The 22,288-nt window shown below is 40.8% G+C and overlaps 2 protein-coding genes across 2 annotated transcripts in view; both read left to right on the top strand.

Annotated features, from left to right (window-relative positions):
* Window positions 1-22,288, top strand: part of LOC147880655 (uncharacterized) — a 98,672-nt gene that overhangs the window by 64,399 nt on the left and 11,985 nt on the right. The window lies entirely within an intron of this gene.
* On the top strand, window positions 3,966-6,207 carry LOC147880656 (uncharacterized). Its single transcript, XM_087371342.1, has 7 exons — window positions 3,966-4,246; window positions 5,056-5,105; window positions 5,204-5,320; window positions 5,413-5,486; window positions 5,589-5,666; window positions 5,836-5,908; window positions 6,057-6,207. Exons 1-7 carry the CDS (start codon window positions 4,009-4,011, stop codon window positions 6,138-6,140), a joined length of 714 nt encoding a protein of 237 aa, XP_087227468.1. The 5' UTR covers window positions 3,966-4,008; the 3' UTR covers window positions 6,141-6,207.

Below are 22,288 nucleotides of genomic sequence, written 5' to 3'. Positions count from 1 at the left end.
TGCTGCTACTACCACTAATTAGTGCTGCAGCTACTAGTTGTTAGTGCTACTGCAAGTAGTTGGTGCTGTTGCAGTGCTAGTAAGTGTTGTTAGTAGTGGTACTCAGTGCTTGGCTTAAATTAGTGGTTAGAGCTCATAGTCGGTGCAGCTACTACATAGTGCTACTAGAAAGTGGTGTATATAGTGCTGCTAGTCCTGCCCAGTGATGCTACTATAGTGCTATTGCTGCTAGTTGTTAGTGCTGCTGCAAGTGGTTGGTGTTGTTGCAGTGCTAGTAAGTGCTGCTAGTAGTGGTAGTCAATGCTCAATATGGTTAGTGTCTTCCATCACAAAAGGATTTTAATGCTATGTACCTCCCAAGGACATTCTATTAATTTTAAGCACATTACATTATAAAAACACAAAGCAGGAGTTGAAATAAGAACACTATGAATGAGTCTTTGTTTCAACTGGAAAAGGAATCCAATAAGTCTTCCATCTCCAAAAAGGCAATGTACAGGCAAAAATGAATGATTTTTATTAAAGTTATTAATGATGTACAAAAAAGGTTGGTATCCCTCTACATGCATCTTCTTCCATCTTCAATACTCTTTCCAACAGTTGTGTCTTATCATATACTCCATAATGTTAATGGACGACTCATCATGGAAGAGGTCGTGCTCAAAATGTGCCATGTAGGACTGGCGATCCTCCATTTGCAGCCACGCAAACAACCATGGCGCGATGTCATCCATCAAATAGGAGCACATTTCTTCATTACTTTGCGTGTCAAACTTTGGAAGCACTCTCCAAGTTCCAGCTAGGTTTCTGAAAATCTTATACAAGGAGTCCTCCAAAATAATAGTATTGGCTGCCGACAAGTGAGTGAAGTTGTTCCAGATGGTCGGCAAGTCCTTGAATAGAACGGGCTTTGGACTCAACAGTTTTCCTTCAGAATCCATCATGAATCTAGCATTGTGACAGTCTTCCTGCACTAGGACTGTTATCTTTCGAAATAGTTTGTTAAAGCATGTCCTTAGGATGTTAGTTACTCTGTTCTTCTAACTGTGCTCCAAATAAAAACATCAAACCATGACAAACAGAATTCCAAGAAGGCAGCAACATCTTTATGAATAAACATGGTCCAGCCCGTGCGCCCCCCTTATCTTTCTATCAAGCGTGCATAGGATGCATCGCCATGATACGACTCAACGACCTTCACTAGTCGTTCAAATCTAAGATTACAGCTCTTCTTTCTTGATGGAGAGCCCATAGGGCCATCTGGGGCTACAACTTCTTGTAGGCTCTAGGCTTTAAGTAGGGATCATGTTGTTTTTGCTTTTGGACTAGCAACACCACCTCATGGAGGCATCGGTGTGCTCTGCTTTTCTACCAGGACATTTGTAGGCTTGGCACTCGAGCCTGCAGCAACTACATGACTTTTTCCCTTTTGCTCCCTGCTGGTGGCTCTGCTCCTGGTCTTCGGGGTTCTTCTGCACCCTAAGACATGTGAAGGCACAGACTGTAAGTTTTAGACACCTATTCATCTTTCGACTCTAAAATTACTGAAAAGCCAAAATTGTCTCACCTTTCTCCAATCCATCCGTCTTTCGTTCCTTTGCTCTTTTACCAGCAGAACTTTGCAGCAACATGTGATCCTCCTCTATAGAAACATCCTGCCCTGAAGGTTCATCCTCCCCTACAGGGGATTTCTCTTTCTCTTTTTGTTCTACTGGAGGGGAATTCCCCTTTCCACTACTGTGCATTTTTTCCTTTTGCTCCCTACTGGCGGCTCTGCTCCTGGTCTCCGGGGTTCTTCTGCACCCTAAGACATGTGAAGGCACAGACTGTAAGTTTTAGGCACCTGTTCATCTTTCGACTCTAAAATTACTGAAAAGCCAAAACTGTCTCACCTTTCTCCAATCCATCCGTCTTTCGTTTCTTTGCTCTTTTACCAACAAAACTTTGCAGCAGCATGTCATCCTCCTCTATAGAAACATCTTGCCCTGAAGGTTCATCCTCCCCTACAGGGGATTTCTCTTTCTCTTTCTGTTCTACTGGAGGGGAATTCCCCTTTCCACTACTGTGCATTTCACTGACATCCTCCTTCCCTATGAAGGAGTCAAGCGGAGACAAGCAGTCACACTTAGACCGCTTCTGTGACGAACCTGCTTGAGACATTTGCTGCCCTGCAAGTAACAATAGTCAAGTGACTGAACATTAACAAGACTTAAATGCATGAAATAGTCTCTAATAGTGCTTGTCTTATTTGCAACTCTTGTTTGAGCTCTAATAGTGCTCTACTAGTCCTACTTCATGCTGTAATTATGCTTATTAGTAGAAGTTAGTATTCAATTAGTGCTATAATAGTGCTTTAATAGAGCTTTCTACATTTTAGTACTCTAACAGTGCTCAATTAGTACTTACTAGAGTCCCAGTACCTGTTAGTCCTCTAATAGTGGTCAAATAGTGCTTGTTAGTGATCTAATAGTGCTTCTTAGTGCACTGATAATTGGTCTGATCTATGCTAGAACCTACTAGAGTTCCAGTACCTGTTAGTCCTCTAATAGTGCTATAGTAGTGTTGTAATAGTGTCCTCCAAGGCTATGCTATAACTTGATATAGTCCAAATGCCTAGTACTACTCTACTAGTGCTCTAATAGTGCTATAATAATGCTTTGTTAGTGCACTATTAGTGTTGGTCAGAGCTATGCTGGATCTTCTTAAGAGTTCAAGTACATGTTAGTCCTCTAATAGTGCTCTAATAGTGTTGTAATAGTGTCCTCCAAGGCTATGCTATAACTTGATATAGTCCAAGTGCCTACTCTATTAGTGCTCTAAAAGTGCTTGTCAGTGCACTATTAGTGTTGGTCAGAGCTATGCTAGAACTTTTTAAGAGTTCTAGTACATGTTAGTCCTCTAATAGTGCTCTAATAGTATTGTAATAGTGTCCTCCAAGGCTATGCTTTAACTTGATATAGTCCAATTGCCTAGTACTACTCTATAAGTGCTCTAATAGTGCTATAATAGTGCTTGTTAGTGCACTTAGCATTGGTCAAAGCTACACTGGAACTTCTCAAGAGTTCAACTATATGTTAGCCTTGTAATAGTGCTCTAATAGTGTTGTAATAGTATTCTCCATGGCTATCTAGGGCAAGACTACACTGATGAGGCAGTGATATGGAAAACAGCATGGAGGTTGGGTGGGACATTGAAGGGTGCATGGCTAGAATGCCATGCAAGCCATCTAAATGGTGGGTGGTGTAGTGTAATGTGGCGGTTCATGTGGTGATTACCACCTCTTGCAAGCTAGTCAACATGGTGAACTTGTACTAGTTACTTGACTCAAACCTCAGGAATTTGAGGTGCCACTGCACACACCATTGTGACTTCAGTGTGGCTTTCTATCTCTTATGATACACTCACGTGAACTGAAAGGTGTAGCCACGTGGTGGGGTCATGCATCATTACTATGCGTGGGGAGCGGCTCTGAGAAGCAAGGATGTAGCTACTCTCTTTTGAAGCCATAACCAAGCAGGAAGTGATGGTGTAAATGAGGAATGAGAATGTGTATTCTTCTTTCTTTTACTCACACACCAATGGCTAAATACAAGGGGCATATCTGCCCAGTGCCTATGCTGCCAGGAGGCCGTGGGAGACATCTTGCAAGATTTGAATGTGGGCACAGAGCATCCGTTTGCCCAAGGAGAATTGGATGTTGGCCGTACCGGGGGTTGTGGGTGGGTCACACTAGTTGGCAGTGAGCAAGCTACTACTGAAGAGTGACTAGTGGAGTGGAGGGACGAGATGGATCATGTAGCAGGGGTGGGAGACTGGGGTTGGCAATGGGAAACGAAGGTGAGTTAAGAAACCTAGGGTGATTTGAAAGGAAACGAAGGTGAGTTAAGAAAACCGGGGTTATCTTCTTCGTCTTCCTCTTTCAAATGCATTTTCGAAGAAGAAGAAGAAGAAGAAGAAGAAGAGCAATCGGCTATGGCGATGGCGTAACAGAGCACAGAGAAATCGGCTATGGCGTCCGCACACTCTCCAGCCCCCTTCAAGCTTTTGCTCCTCCACCTCCCTCCCCCTCCCCCTGGTTGCCTCCATGCTTTCACTTACTGCCTCCCTTTCCCCCCAGCAGCTCCTCCCTCCCGTCCTCCTCGCCATTCCCGTCCTCCTCTCCCCCAGCCCATGGACCTCGACCTCCCCCCTCCTTCTCCCCCCCCTCCCTCCCCCTTCTCTTCTCCTCCCGGCCCTTTCACCCTCGGTTCGTATTCCCCTCCCTTCCATCGTCGCTTCGTTCGTTTCTGCATTCATCTTTATTTCGGATTCTTCTCCGTCGCTTTAATCGTTGCGTTTGCTGTTTTTGTTCCTCTTGTCTCGGATTTCTTCTTTCTTTGCACGGTTTCGCTATCTTTGAATAATGTTTGAGCTGCACATCCCTGATGCCGCTGATTGTCCGCTCCGAAACGTTTTGCAACCTCTGCTTTTAAAAATGGAGTGCATCGCTCTTGCAATCCGATGCTGCAACGGTTTCGCAATTTTCTCCATAAAATGGATTCCATCCCTTGCTTTGCAAGATCTTTGCGATCTCGGCATAAAATCGATTACATTACTCTCGCAGCTTTCCACGCACTTTCTGCATAAAATGGATTGATGCCTGCCTTCCATGGTTTCGCAATATCTGAAAACATAAAGACATCGCTATGCTTGTTTTGCAACGTTTGTAATCTCTCAATAAAACATCGTAAATCTGAGAGTCCCGGTCGCAGAGTCTTGAGCCGAGTTAAGGAAGGTAGTATTGGACAGAGCCGTTTTATGCATCGAATTCGCAGAATAACATTGCATGCCTCGTCCTGTATATTCATGTTCATCCCAAGCTTCAATTACGTTCATAATCCACCCCGCTTCTTTGCACTTGGCTTGCTCGATAAGTCCGTATTCGAGACATTGTGTAACTCGATTGTTCAGAATCCTTGAACTACACTCTGTCGAGACGTTGTGTAGCTTGGAATCTTTTTCTATATATTGTCTCCATTGAGTGCACAAACATGCCTTGAACGAAGAGTCTTGCAGACGACGCCATCAGGCTGAACAAGAGAAAGAACAGACTCCCAGCGAGACGAGTGAGTTGCGTCGTGACAAATGCACAGATGTTCAAATGTTCTTCCCCTTCCCGCTCTTGTTCCTCTTCTTGCGCAATAATTACGCGGCTGGTGTTCAGGGCGAGAGATACCGAGGAAATTGCAGGAGCTCGGTACCATTGATGTACGCAGAGGGAACCTCGGCAGCCTCTAACGGACTTAGCGCAGCGCCTTTACCACCCAGCAGATCATTTCGTGTATGTATGTCGGAGCAGTTTATGAGAAACTGTTATTTGATTTTCCGACCGCTGAGTCTCGTGTTATACCAACGTTTATTTTAATTCCGCAGGAACGGCCTCGGACAGAATGGCAAAAACGTGGAATGTATCGTAGAGACGCTTCCAAGATGAAACGGCCGAGCAGGTATCAATTCTATGTTTGCCCATTCCTTTTCTAAATGGAGAGGCTGTTTTCCGCGAATATCCCAAGGTAAGGCTGGCTGTTTTGTGTGGTGTGGCTCTGCAGTTTGCCTCCGAACGTCGATGGAAGTGGAACACCTACTGAGGAAAGGGCATGTGACAAAATCCCAGATACTCCACACAGGTTAGCATATTCTCTCGGAGCATTCGATTCGTGAAACAGACAGGGTTCATGTTTCGCTCATAAAACACAGGGAAGCGTTCTCGTCGTCTTCGAATTCATGGAGATTAGGATCGCTTGCACAACAATACCAGAACTAGACTCAATGACGCGGGATTCGTTTGTGAAGCAGGGATCCAATATTGGACAGTATTGTGAAGGATCTAAGCGCACAATTGGAGAAATCTGCGATCGTCTCAAACGAGGTAGTGATGCTGGACCAGCAGTTCGAATGATCTGGTTCAATATTCTTTAGGCGATCGTTTCATCAACATTTTCCTGTTCTCGGCCTCTCACCAATTTCAGCCAACTGTTTCACCTGATCGGGGCTGTGTGCCTCTTTTCTAATTGCAGGAGATTAAAGTCGACAATTATGGAAGAAATCCGGGCAAAGCATTTGGATGGAAGGAGCTCGACAGAATGAAATTCTTGGCCTGAAAGCAGATTATTAGAAAACACAAAGCCATTGAAGGAAAGATAGTGCAACGAGTTGAAACTATATATGCTAAGCTGTACAACTGCTCATAACTATAAGCAGATATATCCAGTGCTTAGAAAACCATGCATAGCAGGGTACAACTGGTGACATTTACACAGCCGTTTGTCAAATACCTCATCTAAACTAGAACAGAATGCATCACCTTGTATTTATGTGAGTCTTATCTTCACCGAATTCAGTAACCTCTTTCTGCACTATGGATATGGTCTTCTAAGTGAAAGCATAAAAAACAAATAATAATGCCTCCTCTACCTTCAACATTTATTAAATCCTAACATTTCAAATACGTTTCATTGAATATTATAGAGCACACACACAAACCCCTTCATAAGACCAATCCTACAAATTAGAGTGCTTTTTAAATATAAAACAAGCAAAAGAACAAAGTAAAGAAGGGATTGTGTAAGTAACTTTAAACAAAATAATAAGTCAATGAGAAAAAAATTTACAAAAATACTTAGTAAGCAAAGCTAGGCTTATGTTCTCATTAGTACCCAAGCATAGGTTGTTGTATGGGTTTCAAATATATTTTGGAATTGCCTCTGCAAAGGCAATGCTTACTAAGCTTTAGAAATCCCAACCTAAACAATAAAAACTTCAATAGCAAACAAGCAAGTAATAAGAAAAAAATAAATTATATATATATTTGTGTGTGTGTGTGTGTGAGAGAGAGAGAGAGAGAGAGAGAATCAAATTCGGTCAAATATCCAAAATAGAAGAAACACTAATTTGCTAACATAAGGAAACAAAGATAAATCAACTCACATATAAGAGAACAAATGAAACACCCATGCAAAAATAAGGAAACAATTATGAACGATCTTCTTAATTATTTATTTAATTATTTGGACTTTGATTATTTGGATGGGAGAAAATTAAGAAACTAAAAACAAATGACCAAAAAATCATAAGAACTAAAAATAGAAATTTGGACTTTGATTCGACTTTGAAGGATCCTAATTACACCTAAGCACCCAAGTGGTCTCCTACAAAAGAGGTCCCACTGAGAAGTCTCCTACTAGGAATTGTGTAGAGACCAACATGTATAAATCTCTCTCAATAGAAAGAAGCCCTGACTCTTTAGGGTTCAATAATCAAGTTCACTTATGTGTTTATGTGATTGATCTCCATTGTGTCCATGCTTCCATACACTACTATGTTCCAACATGCCCTTTACCCTTGCACTCCTTACCTTTGCACTCCCTCCTCCCATCTCCTCCTCCTTCTCCTTCCTCTTCCTCCTCCCTCCTCCTCCCTTTACCTCCCTTTACCTCCCTTTACCTCCTCCCTCCTCCTCCCTCCTCCTCCCTTTACCTCCCTTTACCTCGTCCCTCCTCCTCCCTTTACCTCCCTCCTCCTCCTCCCCCTCCTCCTTTCTCCTCCACGCTTCCCCTCCTCCTTCTTCCTCCCTTGATCATCCTTCTCAACCCGATGTTGCAAGGTTGCCATCTCCTTATAGAGATAAGATATATCCTATCCTAGACTTTGTATGACACAGGGTTGCTCTTGTATGGTACAGGCTTGCTCCTGTGTGAAAACGAGCCTATTGTGCGAAATGAGCCAGCTCCATCTCACGTATAAAAAGGCGATGAGCCTCGAATACAAGAAACTCCTAAGCATTGGATCGAATCATAAGTGCCTGCTACAAAGATGCAAATGGAGTTCGTGTCAATGGGGGCTAAGCGATGAGGTGTGCAAGAATGAATTGGGTGAGGGGAGATGTGGGCACAGTGGAATGAGGTAGGGTACTAAGATGACAGGACACCTAGAGGGCTAGCAAGGGGAATCCAATTGTGGATGAGAATGGTGGGTAGGTGAGAGGTGGGGATGACACAAAAGAGGTGTACTATGGGGAAGCTTGGGCTATCATCCCGAAAGATGGTGACATCGGTGGTGAGGTTGAGGTCAAATCTACAAAGGTTGGACATGAGGTCATTGAAGTTGAGGTAGATGTTATGATGGCTCCCTTGTACTATCTTGTTGTTACTAGCCTGGAACTTGTTGTGGTTGCTCCACTTGTTTATATCATCAATTCCAAGCTATATTTGCCATTGCTTCTTTCTTGAGATTCCCTTCTTTATTCTTGGCTTTCCTCCCTTTAGACATGTTATTTGTTGTCTCTTCTTCATCCTTCCCCTTTATCTATAATCAAGAGGCATCTATTCTTTATCCTTCTTTATCCTTCCCCATTTCCAAAGCAATGTTGGGAAAAATATTACTGTAATCAAGTCGTCTCTTTACCCTATCAGAGTAATCCGAAAATGTAGAGATCTTGGAGCTAAACCTAATCTTGTTGTAGTCCAAAAGCCAACCTTCAAGGCTAGCACTTGTCCTAATTTTCAATAGAGAATGCACTCAAGATCTTCAAGGCTGAGCACTTGTCCTAATTTTCAATAGAGAATGAACTCAAGATGTTCTCTAACCTGATGTCTTGATCAAATGCTTTGAAATAGAACTCTTTGAAAATGGCACTGTTCTGAAACAATTCTTGAGTAGCTAGTGTTGTGATTTCTTTGGGTGTCCTTGGTCTTGACCAGTATACTATGATTAGAAGGACCATACAACTAGAGTTGGATGGAGGTCGCAGCTAGGACGGCCTTGTTGGAATGCTACAAATAGAGCTAGCTTTGCAATTATTTATTTGGGGCCATCTAAGCCCTTGGTCTTGGTGGGTATACTATGATCAAAAGGGAAAAACAACCAAAGCTAGCTAAAGGTGGTTACTAGGGTGGCCTGGTTGGAATGTTGTGAACAAAGCTAGAGTCTTGCAATATGGGTGCCCGAGTGGTTGTCTATGGAGCAGGGAATGCATGTGAATGGCATTGTCTTGGAGTAGCCCCTGATGTCAAAAATGACGTAGCTACTTGGTTGATGCAGGGAACATGAATGTTGTAGTTCAATGGAGCAAGAATGTGCATGAGTGGCAATATCTTGTATAGCTCCTGGTGCTGCTAATGGAGCAATGACTTGGTTGAGGTAGCTAGGTGGGGAAGATAGGTAGAATCTAGGTGGGGAGGGAGGGAGGGACAGAGAGAGAGAGAGAGAGAGAGAGAGAGAGAGAGAGAGAGAGAGAGAGAGAATCAAATTAGGTTTAAACAAATAAAACAACCAACACAAACTTAAGGAGACAACACGAAATTATTTTTTAATTAGTTAGTATTATTTTTAAATATGAAAATGATAATAAATAATAAACTAAGAGGGCGGGAAAAAATAAACTAGTACCTAAGAGAAGATGACTCCAAAAATAGAACAAAGCGAAGAACTAAAAGAAAGGGCTTAAGCTTCCTTGTATATTTTACACCTTAATGTTTCATTTCTATCAATATGCTTAACATAGCAAAAACTTAAATGTATTAGTAATTTTTACTTACTTCAATCAAGCATTAATAATAGCATGAGTGTGCTTTATCGAGCCTTTTCTCTTTTTTGATTATCCCTACAAGCACGAGCCATAAAATAAAAAGCCAACTATAGATTCATAGCTACCACATCCTGATACTTGATTCCAATAGCGAAACTCCAAGAATGGGCTCTCAAAAATATGTATTGAAACATTATTCTCCAAAGAAAGAACTTATATCTAGAAGGGGGAAGTACCCCAAGTTGGAATGGGCCCACGTTTGCCATTTTAGATATCACATCTTCCCATCAACTTTTGTAGTGGTGTTATTTAGAGGGAAATGGATACTTTGAATCATGAAGTCCCTTGCATGGTTCATCAAATCAATATTGGCTCCCAAGCCCTTTTATCATGCAAAGACTCAAGGGGGAGGGTATGTGTCTACATACATAGTTTTTTCTTTGTTAGATGTCATTATTTTAGTACAATACGTACTTCTTTATCTTGCCTAGCTAGTCCCATCCAAATTTTCTTTGTCATTCATGGATTGATGATCCATTGCAAGTGAATATAGCTTTTGGGGTAGGCATCTCATGCTTAAGGAGGTCTGCTTAATTCTCTTCCCATGCCAATGGTAGATAGTATATTTTTAGGCGAGTACCATTGATGAACCCATTGAATTAAAATTTGTATAGTGTTTCTACTTCAACTTTCCTTGGGTGATTTTTCTTGATTTGGAATGATCTAAACACTCTACAATTGAATTTTCCTGAATTCTTCCTAGCACTATGTAGCAAAGCTATGTACCCTTCCTTATAGTCTTTTGCCTTCAACTTTTAAGCAAATCAATTCTTCATGATCATTTTTTGGGTCATCGCATGTGTTTCCAATAGCTGATTCTCATCTAATGTCTCTAGCTACAGCAACCATTTAGCCATGTGATTGCTTCCCATCTTTTGGATTGCCATTTTAGACTAGGAAGAGTGCATTTGGATGGTACTATCAAATTGGAGGGTGGTTTATGCTAAATGCTTACTTTGAATGTTGGTCTTTATTTGCTCATGAGGTGACATGAAGCTTGTTTTCCTTATCTATTATGCTTGCTTCTACTGCTCCCAAACTATAAGTAAATCAAATTGGAGGGTGGCTATACTAAATTATTACTTTGAATCTTGTTCTTTGTATGACCATGAGGTGATACAAATCTTGTATTCCCCATTTCTTGTGTTTTCTTTCACCATGTTGTAGAGTGTTTTTTTGGTACCCTCTATTTGATCATTTTTTCAGGGTAATAAGAGCTTGACTTCCTATGGATCAGCCCCCCTGAAATCTCTTGATGATTGGTTAAGCAACTGGTGTTTCATCAATTGGTGTCAATAGGACCATTGCGAACATAAGGGTTAAATTTATGTAATGGTTCTCATTATTTAGCTTCCATTGGGCATGTAGTAATCATTCTTAGTCTAACTAAGCCAACAATAACCATTACATGCATCCAATTCATGATTTCACCATCATTAGCTATTTCTATTATCATAGTGTTTTTTCACATTAGGGGAATTTTGGACTCAAAAAGGGACTCTTGCATTAGTCTCTTAAGACAACTCCATAATCAAGATAAGCAAACTAGCAATAGAAAGCCTTGGGCATTAAAAGAATAGAGGATTCCATATTGGCCTCTCATTGGTGTAGAGACCTCGATTGGTCCCCATGCCCTCCTTCTTGCCCGCCACCACCACTTGGGGCATTTACTCACTCCCTTGACTTTTGACTAGTCTCCCCTACCCTCGTCCCTCTCTTGGTGGGCCTCAAATCTTGCAGATTTTTTTCTCATCCAAAAATTTCAAATTTTTGAAAAAATATCTCAACCCCCCCAAAGACCTCCCAGGAGTTCCCCCAAAGTATCCCCAGTCACTCACGACCTTCCTCTCAAGTATCCCTAATCACTCACCACCTTCCTAGGAAACCCCACAAACTATCCCCACTCACTCATGACCTTTCTCTCAATTCATTCCTTCTCCAACCTCCTCTCAATATCCTCCTCCTCCTCTTCTCAACCTCCTCCTCTCATCCTCCTCCTATCAACCCACTTCCTTCTCTCAACCTCCTCTTAGCCTCCTCCTCTCCTCCTCTTCATCTTTTCTCCCATTCTTTCTACAATGGTGAAGCACTATACAGAGAATAGATTAGGAAGAGGCCATTCTAGACTATCAAAGTCAAGAAGAGGCAGAGCATCAATGCTTCCATATGCACCTTATCTTTGATGAACTTGGTAGAATGGATTATAGAAAACAATTTGTAAAGGAGGAAGTGATGGTCTAGGGGGAAGGGGATGCATTTAGGATGAATATGAGGTTTGATATTCAATCATCAATAAATTTTACTTTCGGTTCCAAATCCATGGGTGTGATTGGTTCATGCCCTCCATTGTATTTATTTACTTCTGCATATCAATCTTCATCCACAAAACAAAGACCATGTGGGTATGCCAAGACATGGCAGAGTAATTTCTTAATAATGTCCTATACCAAACATAGTATGTCAGAGGGTTCCAAAAGGGAGACCACTTTGAAAATAAAAACTATTGAACATAGACTCAACTTTGATTTTTTAATAGTTCTTTAAAGAGTCTACAACATATGTAAAGGCCTTGGGGCTTAGTGTATCCTTTATTGCATTCGTCACTTGCCTACCACTCTCCTCTGTCTAGCACATACCACTCCTCCTATGGCCACCCCTCATGATGCATACCATGGTTTTGTAGCATCTACTTTATGCGAGTAGAGAGGACGAGCTTTGTAAGGTCTTTTATCGCAAAATTGATGTGATCAAGACTACAAGAAAGCACAAGGACACTTTCAATGATGTACTAGAGTACTTGGATACTTGCATCAACACATACCTTGTCCAATTTATCCTTGATAGATGAGAGTGGTCCCCTTATAGTCTCCTCATAGAGTCTCATAATAGTGATTCCTCATTTAGGCATAGATTGTGTAGAGTTTAGTGATCCTAGACACTACATGAAAGCAACAAATGAGGAGGAGAGGCATCTTCAAATGGGTTCTATTCACTCATGCATGGTCTCTAAAAGCCTTTTTTATTGTGTTTTATATTCTCTAACACCAATCATAGTGTGTTTAAGAAAAAAATATTTAAAAAAGGCTTGTGGATCCCATCTGTAAGGTGCCATGAAAAATAATAAGATGGCATCACCATCTTGTTATTTCATGTGCCGACTTGCATATGGGCTCCAAAAGCCTTTTCCTTTGTTTTTTTCCTCTTGAAACCACTATGCTTGGACTAAGTAGCATGGATGTCTATGCATGGAATGTACTAGCACTATGGATGGGCTCCAAATCCCCTTTTTTTAATTTGTTTGAAAGCATATGCCGTTCACATCTAATTTTGTAGCTCATAGAGTTTTATATCAATTAATTCTCAAGTTAGATTATGAAGGTTATGAACATTGACAAGTTCATATGGAAGATTAGGAACGTGGTCATGGCCATATGTTCTTAACCCAAAAAGGCAAAAGGAATTAGGAGATGGAGCTCGTAACTTCCTCCTAGCTTCTTCTATAGGAAACTCCTTTGGCTTCATACTCAAGCCACCTGAGGCATCATCCATAAGCCAACATGGAAGCTAATGTTCCAAGAAATTGAGAATATGCATCTATCAACTAAAATTACAAATGAAATGAAGGTTGCGACAAAAACTTGTAACAAAAAACGATTTGGATCCCATGCACAAGCTGGCATGTAAAATGGCAAGATGGCATCACTATCTTGACATTTTGCATGCCAGCTCGTGAATGAGCTTCAAATCCCTTTTTTTTTCATTAACTCTCTCTCTCTCATACACCATACACACACATTAAAAACATGTTCCAATTAATATTTATACCCAAAGCCCAATATTAAATAGGATTTCACCACATGAAATCAAATGTAGTATAACAAAGTTCGGCAAGATAAACAAAAGTTTATATTATCATATTTGTCAAAAGTTTTTACAAGCATTAAAACTTGTGATACACTTCATATTAACGATAGGATTTCCTATTATTCTTCCTGCAAGTTGCAAGTCTTTGCTCATGATGGTAACCCTCTTGGCATGGAGAGCACATAAGTTTGTATCCTCAAAAAAGGGAAATAAGAGCGATTTCACATGCATCTTGCAAAGCAAAAAGTGTAATGCATTGAATATGTAGGTCATCTTTGTATTGTTCCATGAAATCTTTCACCAAGCAAGTGAATGGAGCTCTCACAAAATCGGGGGCTCAATGTATAGTACCTCTACATATCATACACCACATTGTAATGCAGAATAGTGCAATAGAGAACATACATAAACAATGCTACACACAGGAATAGAAAGTCACCACGATTGTTGATTCAAAAGTTGGTGGTGTCATGGCTAATACTAAAGTACTCTGGGAAACAACTATCGAAGTTATGCATGTAGACCTTCGTGGCATTATTTATGCACCAGTTCCTCATCCTTCCGTTTGGTCTTCCCACATCCCCCTAACAACCCCATGTCTGCACCCTCTGAAGGTCCCTTTGGCAAAAACAACAAGATTTGTCTGTCTCCTCAAAGTGGCATCTAAGGGGATGGAAAGAGGAAAGAGGAGCACCAGTACCTGGACCACTCTTAGTATTACTAGCAGCTAATTCCTTGGCACCAGTAAGGCCACCCAATGGGCTTTTGCATGTACTTGATCCTTGAGCACCCAAGCCCAAGCCAAAGGTTTCTACTTTGCTAAAGTGATGGATAGCAAAAATTGTATTCGTTTTGGCTAGAGAAAGATGATGTCTAGCACCCCATCAATAGCCTTCCCTAATGCCTTGATTGACACAATTACTAAGGTTGTACTCACTCATGATGCACTTACCAAACTCCTCTTCCATGGTAGCTATAGAGATCATCGATTGGGTCTTGGCTTCCTCATTCATTGGCAAGAACAATCAATCATAGATAAGCTCACTACCACTAGCCTCCAAGGAAGGTAACTTTATCTTCTTTGGTGAGCTGTTGGCAAAGATGAAACAATTGAGAATGACGATCACTCGGCTTCAATCTATGCTAGTATAACTTTTGATTCACAAAAACTAACGGGGCCATGCGTCAACATCGGCATCCAAGAGAGAAGGTAACTGAGAAAAAGTAGAAAATTGGGCATGTGCCATCATCATGCCAATAAAAGAAACAAGATGGATTCTAAAAGGCAAGATCACAAGGAAGACAAAGGAAGTTTAATCAAAGGAGAGTCACTAAATGTGAAGACAAAAAATAGCTCAACGTGAAATAGATGAAAGACCAATAGAGAGTGCTTGCATGGTGGCGATGAGAGGAGTACCTGTCATCAAGACTCCACTCATCGTTTGAATACACATTGAACCTAGAAAACAAGGACCCACCCTAGTTTGGACCAATGAAAATTATGAAATTAAGACCTCTTTCTCAACAAGGAATGGGCATCAAATTTGGCCTTCATGATAATAGCAACGCATTCAAAATCCATTCACTGGGAGGGGTAACATATGTCCCTATAAATATGTCAGAAAGTAGTAGTCCAACATTTGTCAACGAAGATATAGAACAACCTGTACCACTGCATGTTCAGCTTGCCTAGTATCTTGTCCATCTGACTAGCTAGCAACATCACGTTCCTAGAATCACTATGTCCTGGCCACAATAGGTAACTGCATGAAATGGGTGGAGGCATGGGCGTTGTGGGACAATACCACCAATTCAATAGCCAAATGCTTGTACAAAGATGTGTTCTATAGGTTTGGTTTCTCGATTGAATTGTTCTAGAGGTTTGGCTGCTCGACTTAATAAGTCAGTGCTCGGGGCAAGTACTTTGTCAACAAGGTAATTGGCTAAATCTACCATCGGCTATATTGGCATTTGATCTTGCTCCAATGACTGACCCAACAATTAACACGCATCTCATCTTAGTGCAATATGTCTCTCATATTTTTGTAAGATCGACCACCACAACCTTGCTTGTAGCACCTTCTTTGCCATGACTGATCCCACAAAACGTCCATCTGCAACTCCTCATTGAGCCTTAGTCAAGACTGCTTCTTGTCCAAGTAGAAGGACACAATGTAGCAAGACATCTGTAAGATTTTTCCAATACAATTGACCCGCCACTGGCAATCTCTTATGCTGGTTGTAGGTTAGGTACTTCACCATGGTACTTGTAGTCACAAAAGAAAGCATCTCGTCATACCATGACCAAGGAATCTAAGATCATACCTCCTTATCTTCTTTTCATTCAACCTCCATGGACACCACACATAGCTTTGCATCCAAGAAATCATCCTCGATGCCATTTGTGGGTTCTCTTGAATCCAGTCTAGACAAGTAGTGTACCACCGTATGCTGCAAACTAGGCCGATGCACCACTTTAAAACCAAATTTTTGAAGCAATAGCATTCAATGTGCTAAACAACTAGTCAGATTCTATTCTTGCACCAAGTATAACAGTGTGGAACGAACAACGAACAAGCAGCCCAAAAGATAGTGCTCAAACTTCTTCACGGAATAGATCAATATCCAAATCTTCCCGCTCGACCAAGATAGTGCATAAATTATGTCAAATAAGACCCAAAGCTTTCCTGCATGTCCTATTGGAATGTAGAGGGGCATTTCACAATCCAAACCACATGATTGTATAGACATACGTGCCCCATGCAGTAATGAATACCATTTTTGGTTGGTCTACTGATGCCATGTGGATTTGATTGTATCCACCATACCCATCTAGAAAGGAATAAACTACATGGCCCTCCACATCATCCAGTATTGAATCCATGGATGGCAATGGGAATGGATCCGGTATGGTTGTGGCATTCAATTTTCATTAATCCATGTGGATCTGCAACTTATTTTTCTTAGGCGCAATCACAATGGGTGAGATATACCCTAAATTATCAATTGGTGTGATGAAGCCTATCCACAATTGTGAATACTCCCACCCCTTGGAATCCATGCTCGAATTCCCATAAACATGATCATTAATGCTTTAACATGATGCTCTTAAGGTACTTCCTTATCTCATAAAGACATTTCTTACAGTGTCTCCTTCCACCACCACTAGGTCCACCTCCACCTCCACCTCTACCACGTATGTCAAATTCTTGGTAAACTTCTCCCTCTAGTCAATCTTCTTGCTATTAGAACATCATGAATATTGTTGTGCCATGTTGATGGTTGCATCCCATTTCCTACTTGAGTCACAAGCATCCTCATGTGCCTTTGGTCTTCTTGCTGCTTCCTCCATGCCTCCAGATTAGATCCCTCCAAGAATTCTTTTCTACTTAAGGTTTCTCTTTCCCCTCTTGCCTGTGGTTGCCTTTAGGCTTCTTTCTCTTGTTTTGTCTTACCGTTTTGCTCTACATCATCATTCCTCTCATTTAAGATCAAGTTTTTTCCCCTCTCTCTGTGTCACTATTTTCCTCTCTCATTTTTCATGTTCTTCAAGGACTGTTTTGTACTCTTCTCTAGAGATCATTTTCCTCATCTTCTTGTCCCATTTCTCTACTAGTAGTCTTTGTTCTCACCATGTAGGTGTGAGAGGTGAGAGATTTGAGAAGCTAGGGATAGAAGGAGAGATGGAAGTTTAAGTAAAGGATAAGGTACAAGGCACTGAGATAATGAAGGAGCTTTAGTGACAATATAACTTTATATAGTCATGTTTATAGTTAAATTTTTATATAGCCATGTTAAAACTTTTGATAATTATAGCCCCATATACAATACTCCCAAAAGATTATACTTGCCAATGATCAACAACATCAGTTCACATTCTCACAAAAAAAAACATCGACTCACATTCCTAAAGGTGTTTGAAGATAGTAACCCCCAAAAAGATTGAAATTTCCAATATAGTTAGATCAATGACATCAATGTACATTTTATTTAGTGACCAAATGCTTTCCTAAATAGCTTCTTGTTGCTAAACACTGTGATGCCAAAATTTGATATTTTTTATTTGGCATTGGTATTGTTTTTCTCTATGTTTGATAAGACTTTGAGTATCAAGTGATAGCCTAGCGGCTCTCACTTATTTCTATTTTCTAAGATATTGTATGGGATTGAGAGGATGAGTGGAATGGATTATTGTAAATACCATTGTTTGAATGATAAATACCTTGGTATGGGGTGAGAGTTATTTGTGTATGGGATATTATGGGGTTTTGAAAAAATAGGAAGAATGAGTCATATAAAGAGGTGGGCTCATGTCCATGTGTTCCAAAAATATAAGAGAGGCCACATGCCAAGCGTGTGGAAGGTATGTGGTGGAGTGTGGAGTCAAGAGGAATCCTTCTAGAATTCCTATGTGGAATAAGGAGGATGTGGACATATGGAAAAGAGAGGGTCCCTATGGGCTCCATATGGGGAGACTCTTGATTTTCTCAATATTTTAAGAGTCTTGAGCATCTTTTGATGGGACACATGGCAAGAGTAGCCAAAAAAGACATGGATGGTGACATACGGGCTTATGTGATTGATGGGGAAAGGAATCTACAGGCAACAATTGTAAATGGGTAGAGGGTGACAAAATCTCTATAAAAGGAGCCCTCCTCTCCCTTGTTCATCATCTCTTCCATCATTAGGCCTCATGTTGCTGTAGCTCTAGTCTCCTCAAGTGAGCCTTCTCTCCCTCTTGTAGATATTCTCTTATGTAGACTCTTGAGTCCATCTCTCTCTAGTTCATTCTCTCTCTATGAGTAGTCTTGGAGCTTCCGCTCCCTCTTGTACCTATGAAACCTCTTCTTCTCGCTTGTGTTTATAGTATTTTGAGTTGCACTGGAGTGGAGTCTCACTCTATTGACAATGAAGATCACTTTGTATTCCCTCTCTTGAGTCTGTCTTCCCTTTTCTTTCTTTCAAAGCCTTAAAAGTTCTTTCTATTCGACTGCTCATTGCACACACATGGTCCATCCATTTCCCGAGCCACCAAGGGAGTTACTTACCCTCTTCTAGGCAAAATCTATGAGTGGTGGATTGTTGATGAAGGTGGAGTCTTAAGGGAGCATCCTGCTCAGCCGAAATTAGCATGGGTGGAGAGTAGTTTTATGACAGTTTGACCCCCTGTTAGTGTTTCGCTCATAACTTTCCGCTTGGTAGTCTGATTTTGATGAAACTTATATCAGTGTGAAGCTCTCTTTAAGACACATTTCTCTGTGTGATTAGACCTTGAATCAGATACCACAACAAAAAGTTATGAGTCTCTATGTTTGATAGTTTGTTTTCATGATAGTTTTTACCCACGTCTAGTAAACCGCCCATAACTTTCTAGCCGCTTCTTTGTTTCTTATAAAATGTATTCACCGCGAAGCCCATCTCTAGGTGCATCTCTATATGTGTTTGAATCTTTGATATCATGTCTCTATTGAAAGTTGTAGGCCTCTATGTCTAATGACAGTTTGCAGAGTATTTTGAGTTAATTGTAAAGGTATCATCTATAAAGGAGGTGCATGATGGAGAGGAGGTCTTACCAGAGAGCAACAAAGAAAGGGAGAACACCCAAAATGGTGGGTGCTTACTCACCCAAATCAAGGTAAGCTCTTATTATGTATGTATGATAGAAAAGGTATATATTGGACCATTGGCCTTTACCCCAACAACCTCTAGCTTAAAGGCCAATGCACCTTTAAGGGAGAAGATTGGCATCCTAATGTCATCCAACACCCATCAACACTCTGCAATGTGTAAACCTTGACAAGCTAGATGCGTTTGTCCTCAATCACCTCTCTGATGAAGTGATACTTCACATCAATATGCTTTGTCTTCGCATGGAAGACAAGATTCTGTGCCAACTAGACAGCACTCTAACTATCACAGTGCAAAAGTGGAACCTCTCCTGCAATGCCCAAGTCTCCCACTAGATGAATAATCCATATAGCTTCCTTGCATGCCTTAGCTACAACATACTCTACCTCAATGGTAGACAAAGCCATACATGGCTGCAACCAAGAGACCCATGGAACTGCACCTTCAGTGAATAAGAAAACATATCCTATAGTAGACCTCCTGGTGTCTACATTCCCTGCAAAATCAGCATTTGCATATCCAACAACAGATGTGTCCTTCCTCCCAAAGAAAATGCACATGTTCTTTGTACCATTCAAGTATCTCATGATACCTTTCACTACCTCCCAATGCTTCTTGCTAGGATTTGCCATATACCTGCTAACAGCTCCCACTGCAAAAGCAATATCTAGATGTGTAGCAACCATGGCATAAATCAAGCTTCCTACTGCGGATGCATAAGATATCTTTGCCATTTCAGCCCACTCCTCATCTGCTGACTTAGGGATGTCCGCTTGGCTAAGTTTCACATATGGAGGCAACAGAGTACTTATGGACTTCGCCCTCTCCATATTGAAATGCTCAAGTACCTTGCTAATGTACTCTTTCTATGACAAATGAAGGAGTTTCTTGTTCCTATCCCGAACATCCTCACGCCAAGTATGTGACTGGCATCACCAAATCCTTCATGTAGGCATCCACATCTAAAGTAGATTTCCCAGCAATAAGCATGCCATCAACATATAAAATCAAAATAACAAGGATGCCATCTAATGCCTTCTTTGTGTAGAGGCAATGATTTGTCTCACTCCATGTGTACCCTTGGGATTGCATAAATGCATCAAACTTATGGTACCACTCCCTAGGAGCCTGCTTCAGCCCATAAAGACTTTTCTGAAGCTTGCTTTGCCTTTGCCTTTATCGTTCTTCCATTTGTAGCAATCCTTTTTGAAATGGCCTTTCTTCCCATAATAGAAGCTTTCTAAATCCTTTTTGGCATGGGATTTTCCTCTAGATTTGCTTCTAGACTTGCTTGTATTTCCGTCCTAGTATCTTCCCTTGGAATATGACCTCCCTTTCACATTGAGAGCACTTGAACTTTTAGTTCTAGCATTGTTCTTTCTATTTACCTCCTCAGTGAGAAGGCTACTCTTAACATCACTGCTTGTTAGGCACCCTGCATGGGTTGAATTGCTTATAGCAGTCCTAAAAGTGTCCCAACTTTCATGAAGGGTGACCAATAAGAACATTGCCTTAACTGAGTCATCAAAGGCAATTTTCTGAGCTGAAAGTTGACTGAAAATTGTGTTAAACTCATTTAAATGGCTAGACATTGAAGTCCCTTCTTCCATGTGAAGATCTATGAGTTCAGCCAATACACTTGACAAGCGACACTCTGCTTCTCACAAAGATTATGCAACTTTGTCCACACACCATAGGCACCACCTACAGTATCTTTCACATTAAAATAAACTGATTTTGAAAGTGTGAGCATGATCGTGGAGCATGCAAGCTCATCCAATTCCTTCCACTCTTCATTATCTTCCCAATCCTCTGGCTTTATGCCTTTGCATTTTATAGGCTTTACTTGCTTCATCTGCACCAGAACATTGTAGATTTGCTCCTTCCAATAGGAGAAGCTTCTGCCATCCAGCTTCTCAATGTTAAACAATATTCTTTGATGCCGAAGCCATCACAATGGATGACAGAACAACCAGGATACACTGCACCAATGTACCAAACTCAAGCCCAAAAAATATCAAGTGCAATGACAACAGCCACACTCACTATCACAAATACATGTTTTGTTGTAAGTGACCTCAGGGCATCCCAAAACTAGCCAATAGCTTTTGCACGATAGCTCCGATGTAAAAAGTGTAAACAGAAGAAATGTAGCTTGTAGGAAACTCTACAACTTCTTAGTTTATAGTAGTCCAAAATTGTTACAGATTTCCTTATATCTGCTATTGGAAGCCACTACCTGCAAACTTTTACTACTGTAATAACAGTCTGCAACAGTTATGGCCTGTTTTGAACTATCAATATCTTCCCAACCATAACTCGATTGCTTTGCTATAAACACCAAAGTTGTAGAAAACCAATAGATCTACAAACTTCTAGTTTACTACAAGTCCAAATTCATTATGGATTTTTTGATATTCATCACTACTGAAAGCAACCCCCTGCTCACTTTTTCTAGCTGCTATCATAAACTGGCAAAACTTAAATCATGGGCATACCAAGCATCATAACTTTTTCTCCAAATCTCGATTTGAAACGCTTTCAAAAACAAGATTGTAGAGTGTCCAAAATACTAGAACTTCTTAGTGCAACTCAAAAGACAATTCCTCATGGATTCTCTTATATTTACTTCTAGAAATAGTCACCTGCTCACTTTTTACTTCTGTCACAAGACTACAAACTACCAATCACCAACTTTTCCTGAAGCATTTAAGTCATAAACTCCAATGAAATAGCCCAACAATTCTGAAAATTGTTGTCCAAAAAATTCCCTTAGTGAGAAGAGTATTGCACTCAAAAAATAATCCCTTCCTGGGATACAAGACAACTTCAGAAAAACACTACTCACTTATGCTCACTTTCTCAATTAAACAAAAGCTCAAAAATGCATCAATTGTTGTAAGCAATCACTTTTAGCCAACAATATGTATCAACTTGAAGGCATAAACCCAACTGACATCTGAATGTACTAGCCACCTTTGATCAACTAGAGTACGCCATAAGCAAAAGACATTTTTGCTTTCAAGCCCCAAAAAAGCAACTTCCAGTAGCTGGAATTGCAAAGTAGCAGGTCGTTTTTGACGTAGATGGATAATATTCCTTCTCCCCTGCTCAAACAAGGCAATAGACTGCTAGAACAGTCGAGGCAACCTAATATATAAGGCTGAAACA

The sequence above is a fragment of the Dipteris shenzhenensis genome, chromosome 32 (genome assembly GCF_047967505.1).
Source record: "Dipteris shenzhenensis isolate YYH24624 ecotype China chromosome 32, Dip_SZ_1.0, whole genome shotgun sequence".
In the NCBI taxonomy this organism is placed as follows: Eukaryota; Viridiplantae; Streptophyta; class Polypodiopsida; order Gleicheniales; family Dipteridaceae; genus Dipteris; species Dipteris shenzhenensis.
The sequence above is the reverse complement of the archived record's forward strand: the minus strand, read 5'-3'. Positions and strand labels throughout refer to the sequence as shown.

Bases quoted from the DNA above. Each gene is read 5' to 3' on its own strand.
- LOC147880656 (XM_087371342.1), top strand. From the start codon at position 4,009: ATGGCGTCCGCACACTCTCCAGCCCCCTTCAAGCTTTTGCTCCTCCAC. The intron at 5,106-5,203 runs GTGAGTTGCGTC...GCTGGTGTTCAG, and splicing joins ACAGACTCCCAGCGAGACGA to GGCGAGAGATACCGAGGAAA. The intron at 5,909-6,056 runs GTAGTGATGCTG...TTCTAATTGCAG, and splicing joins CTGCGATCGTCTCAAACGAG to GAGATTAAAGTCGACAATTA.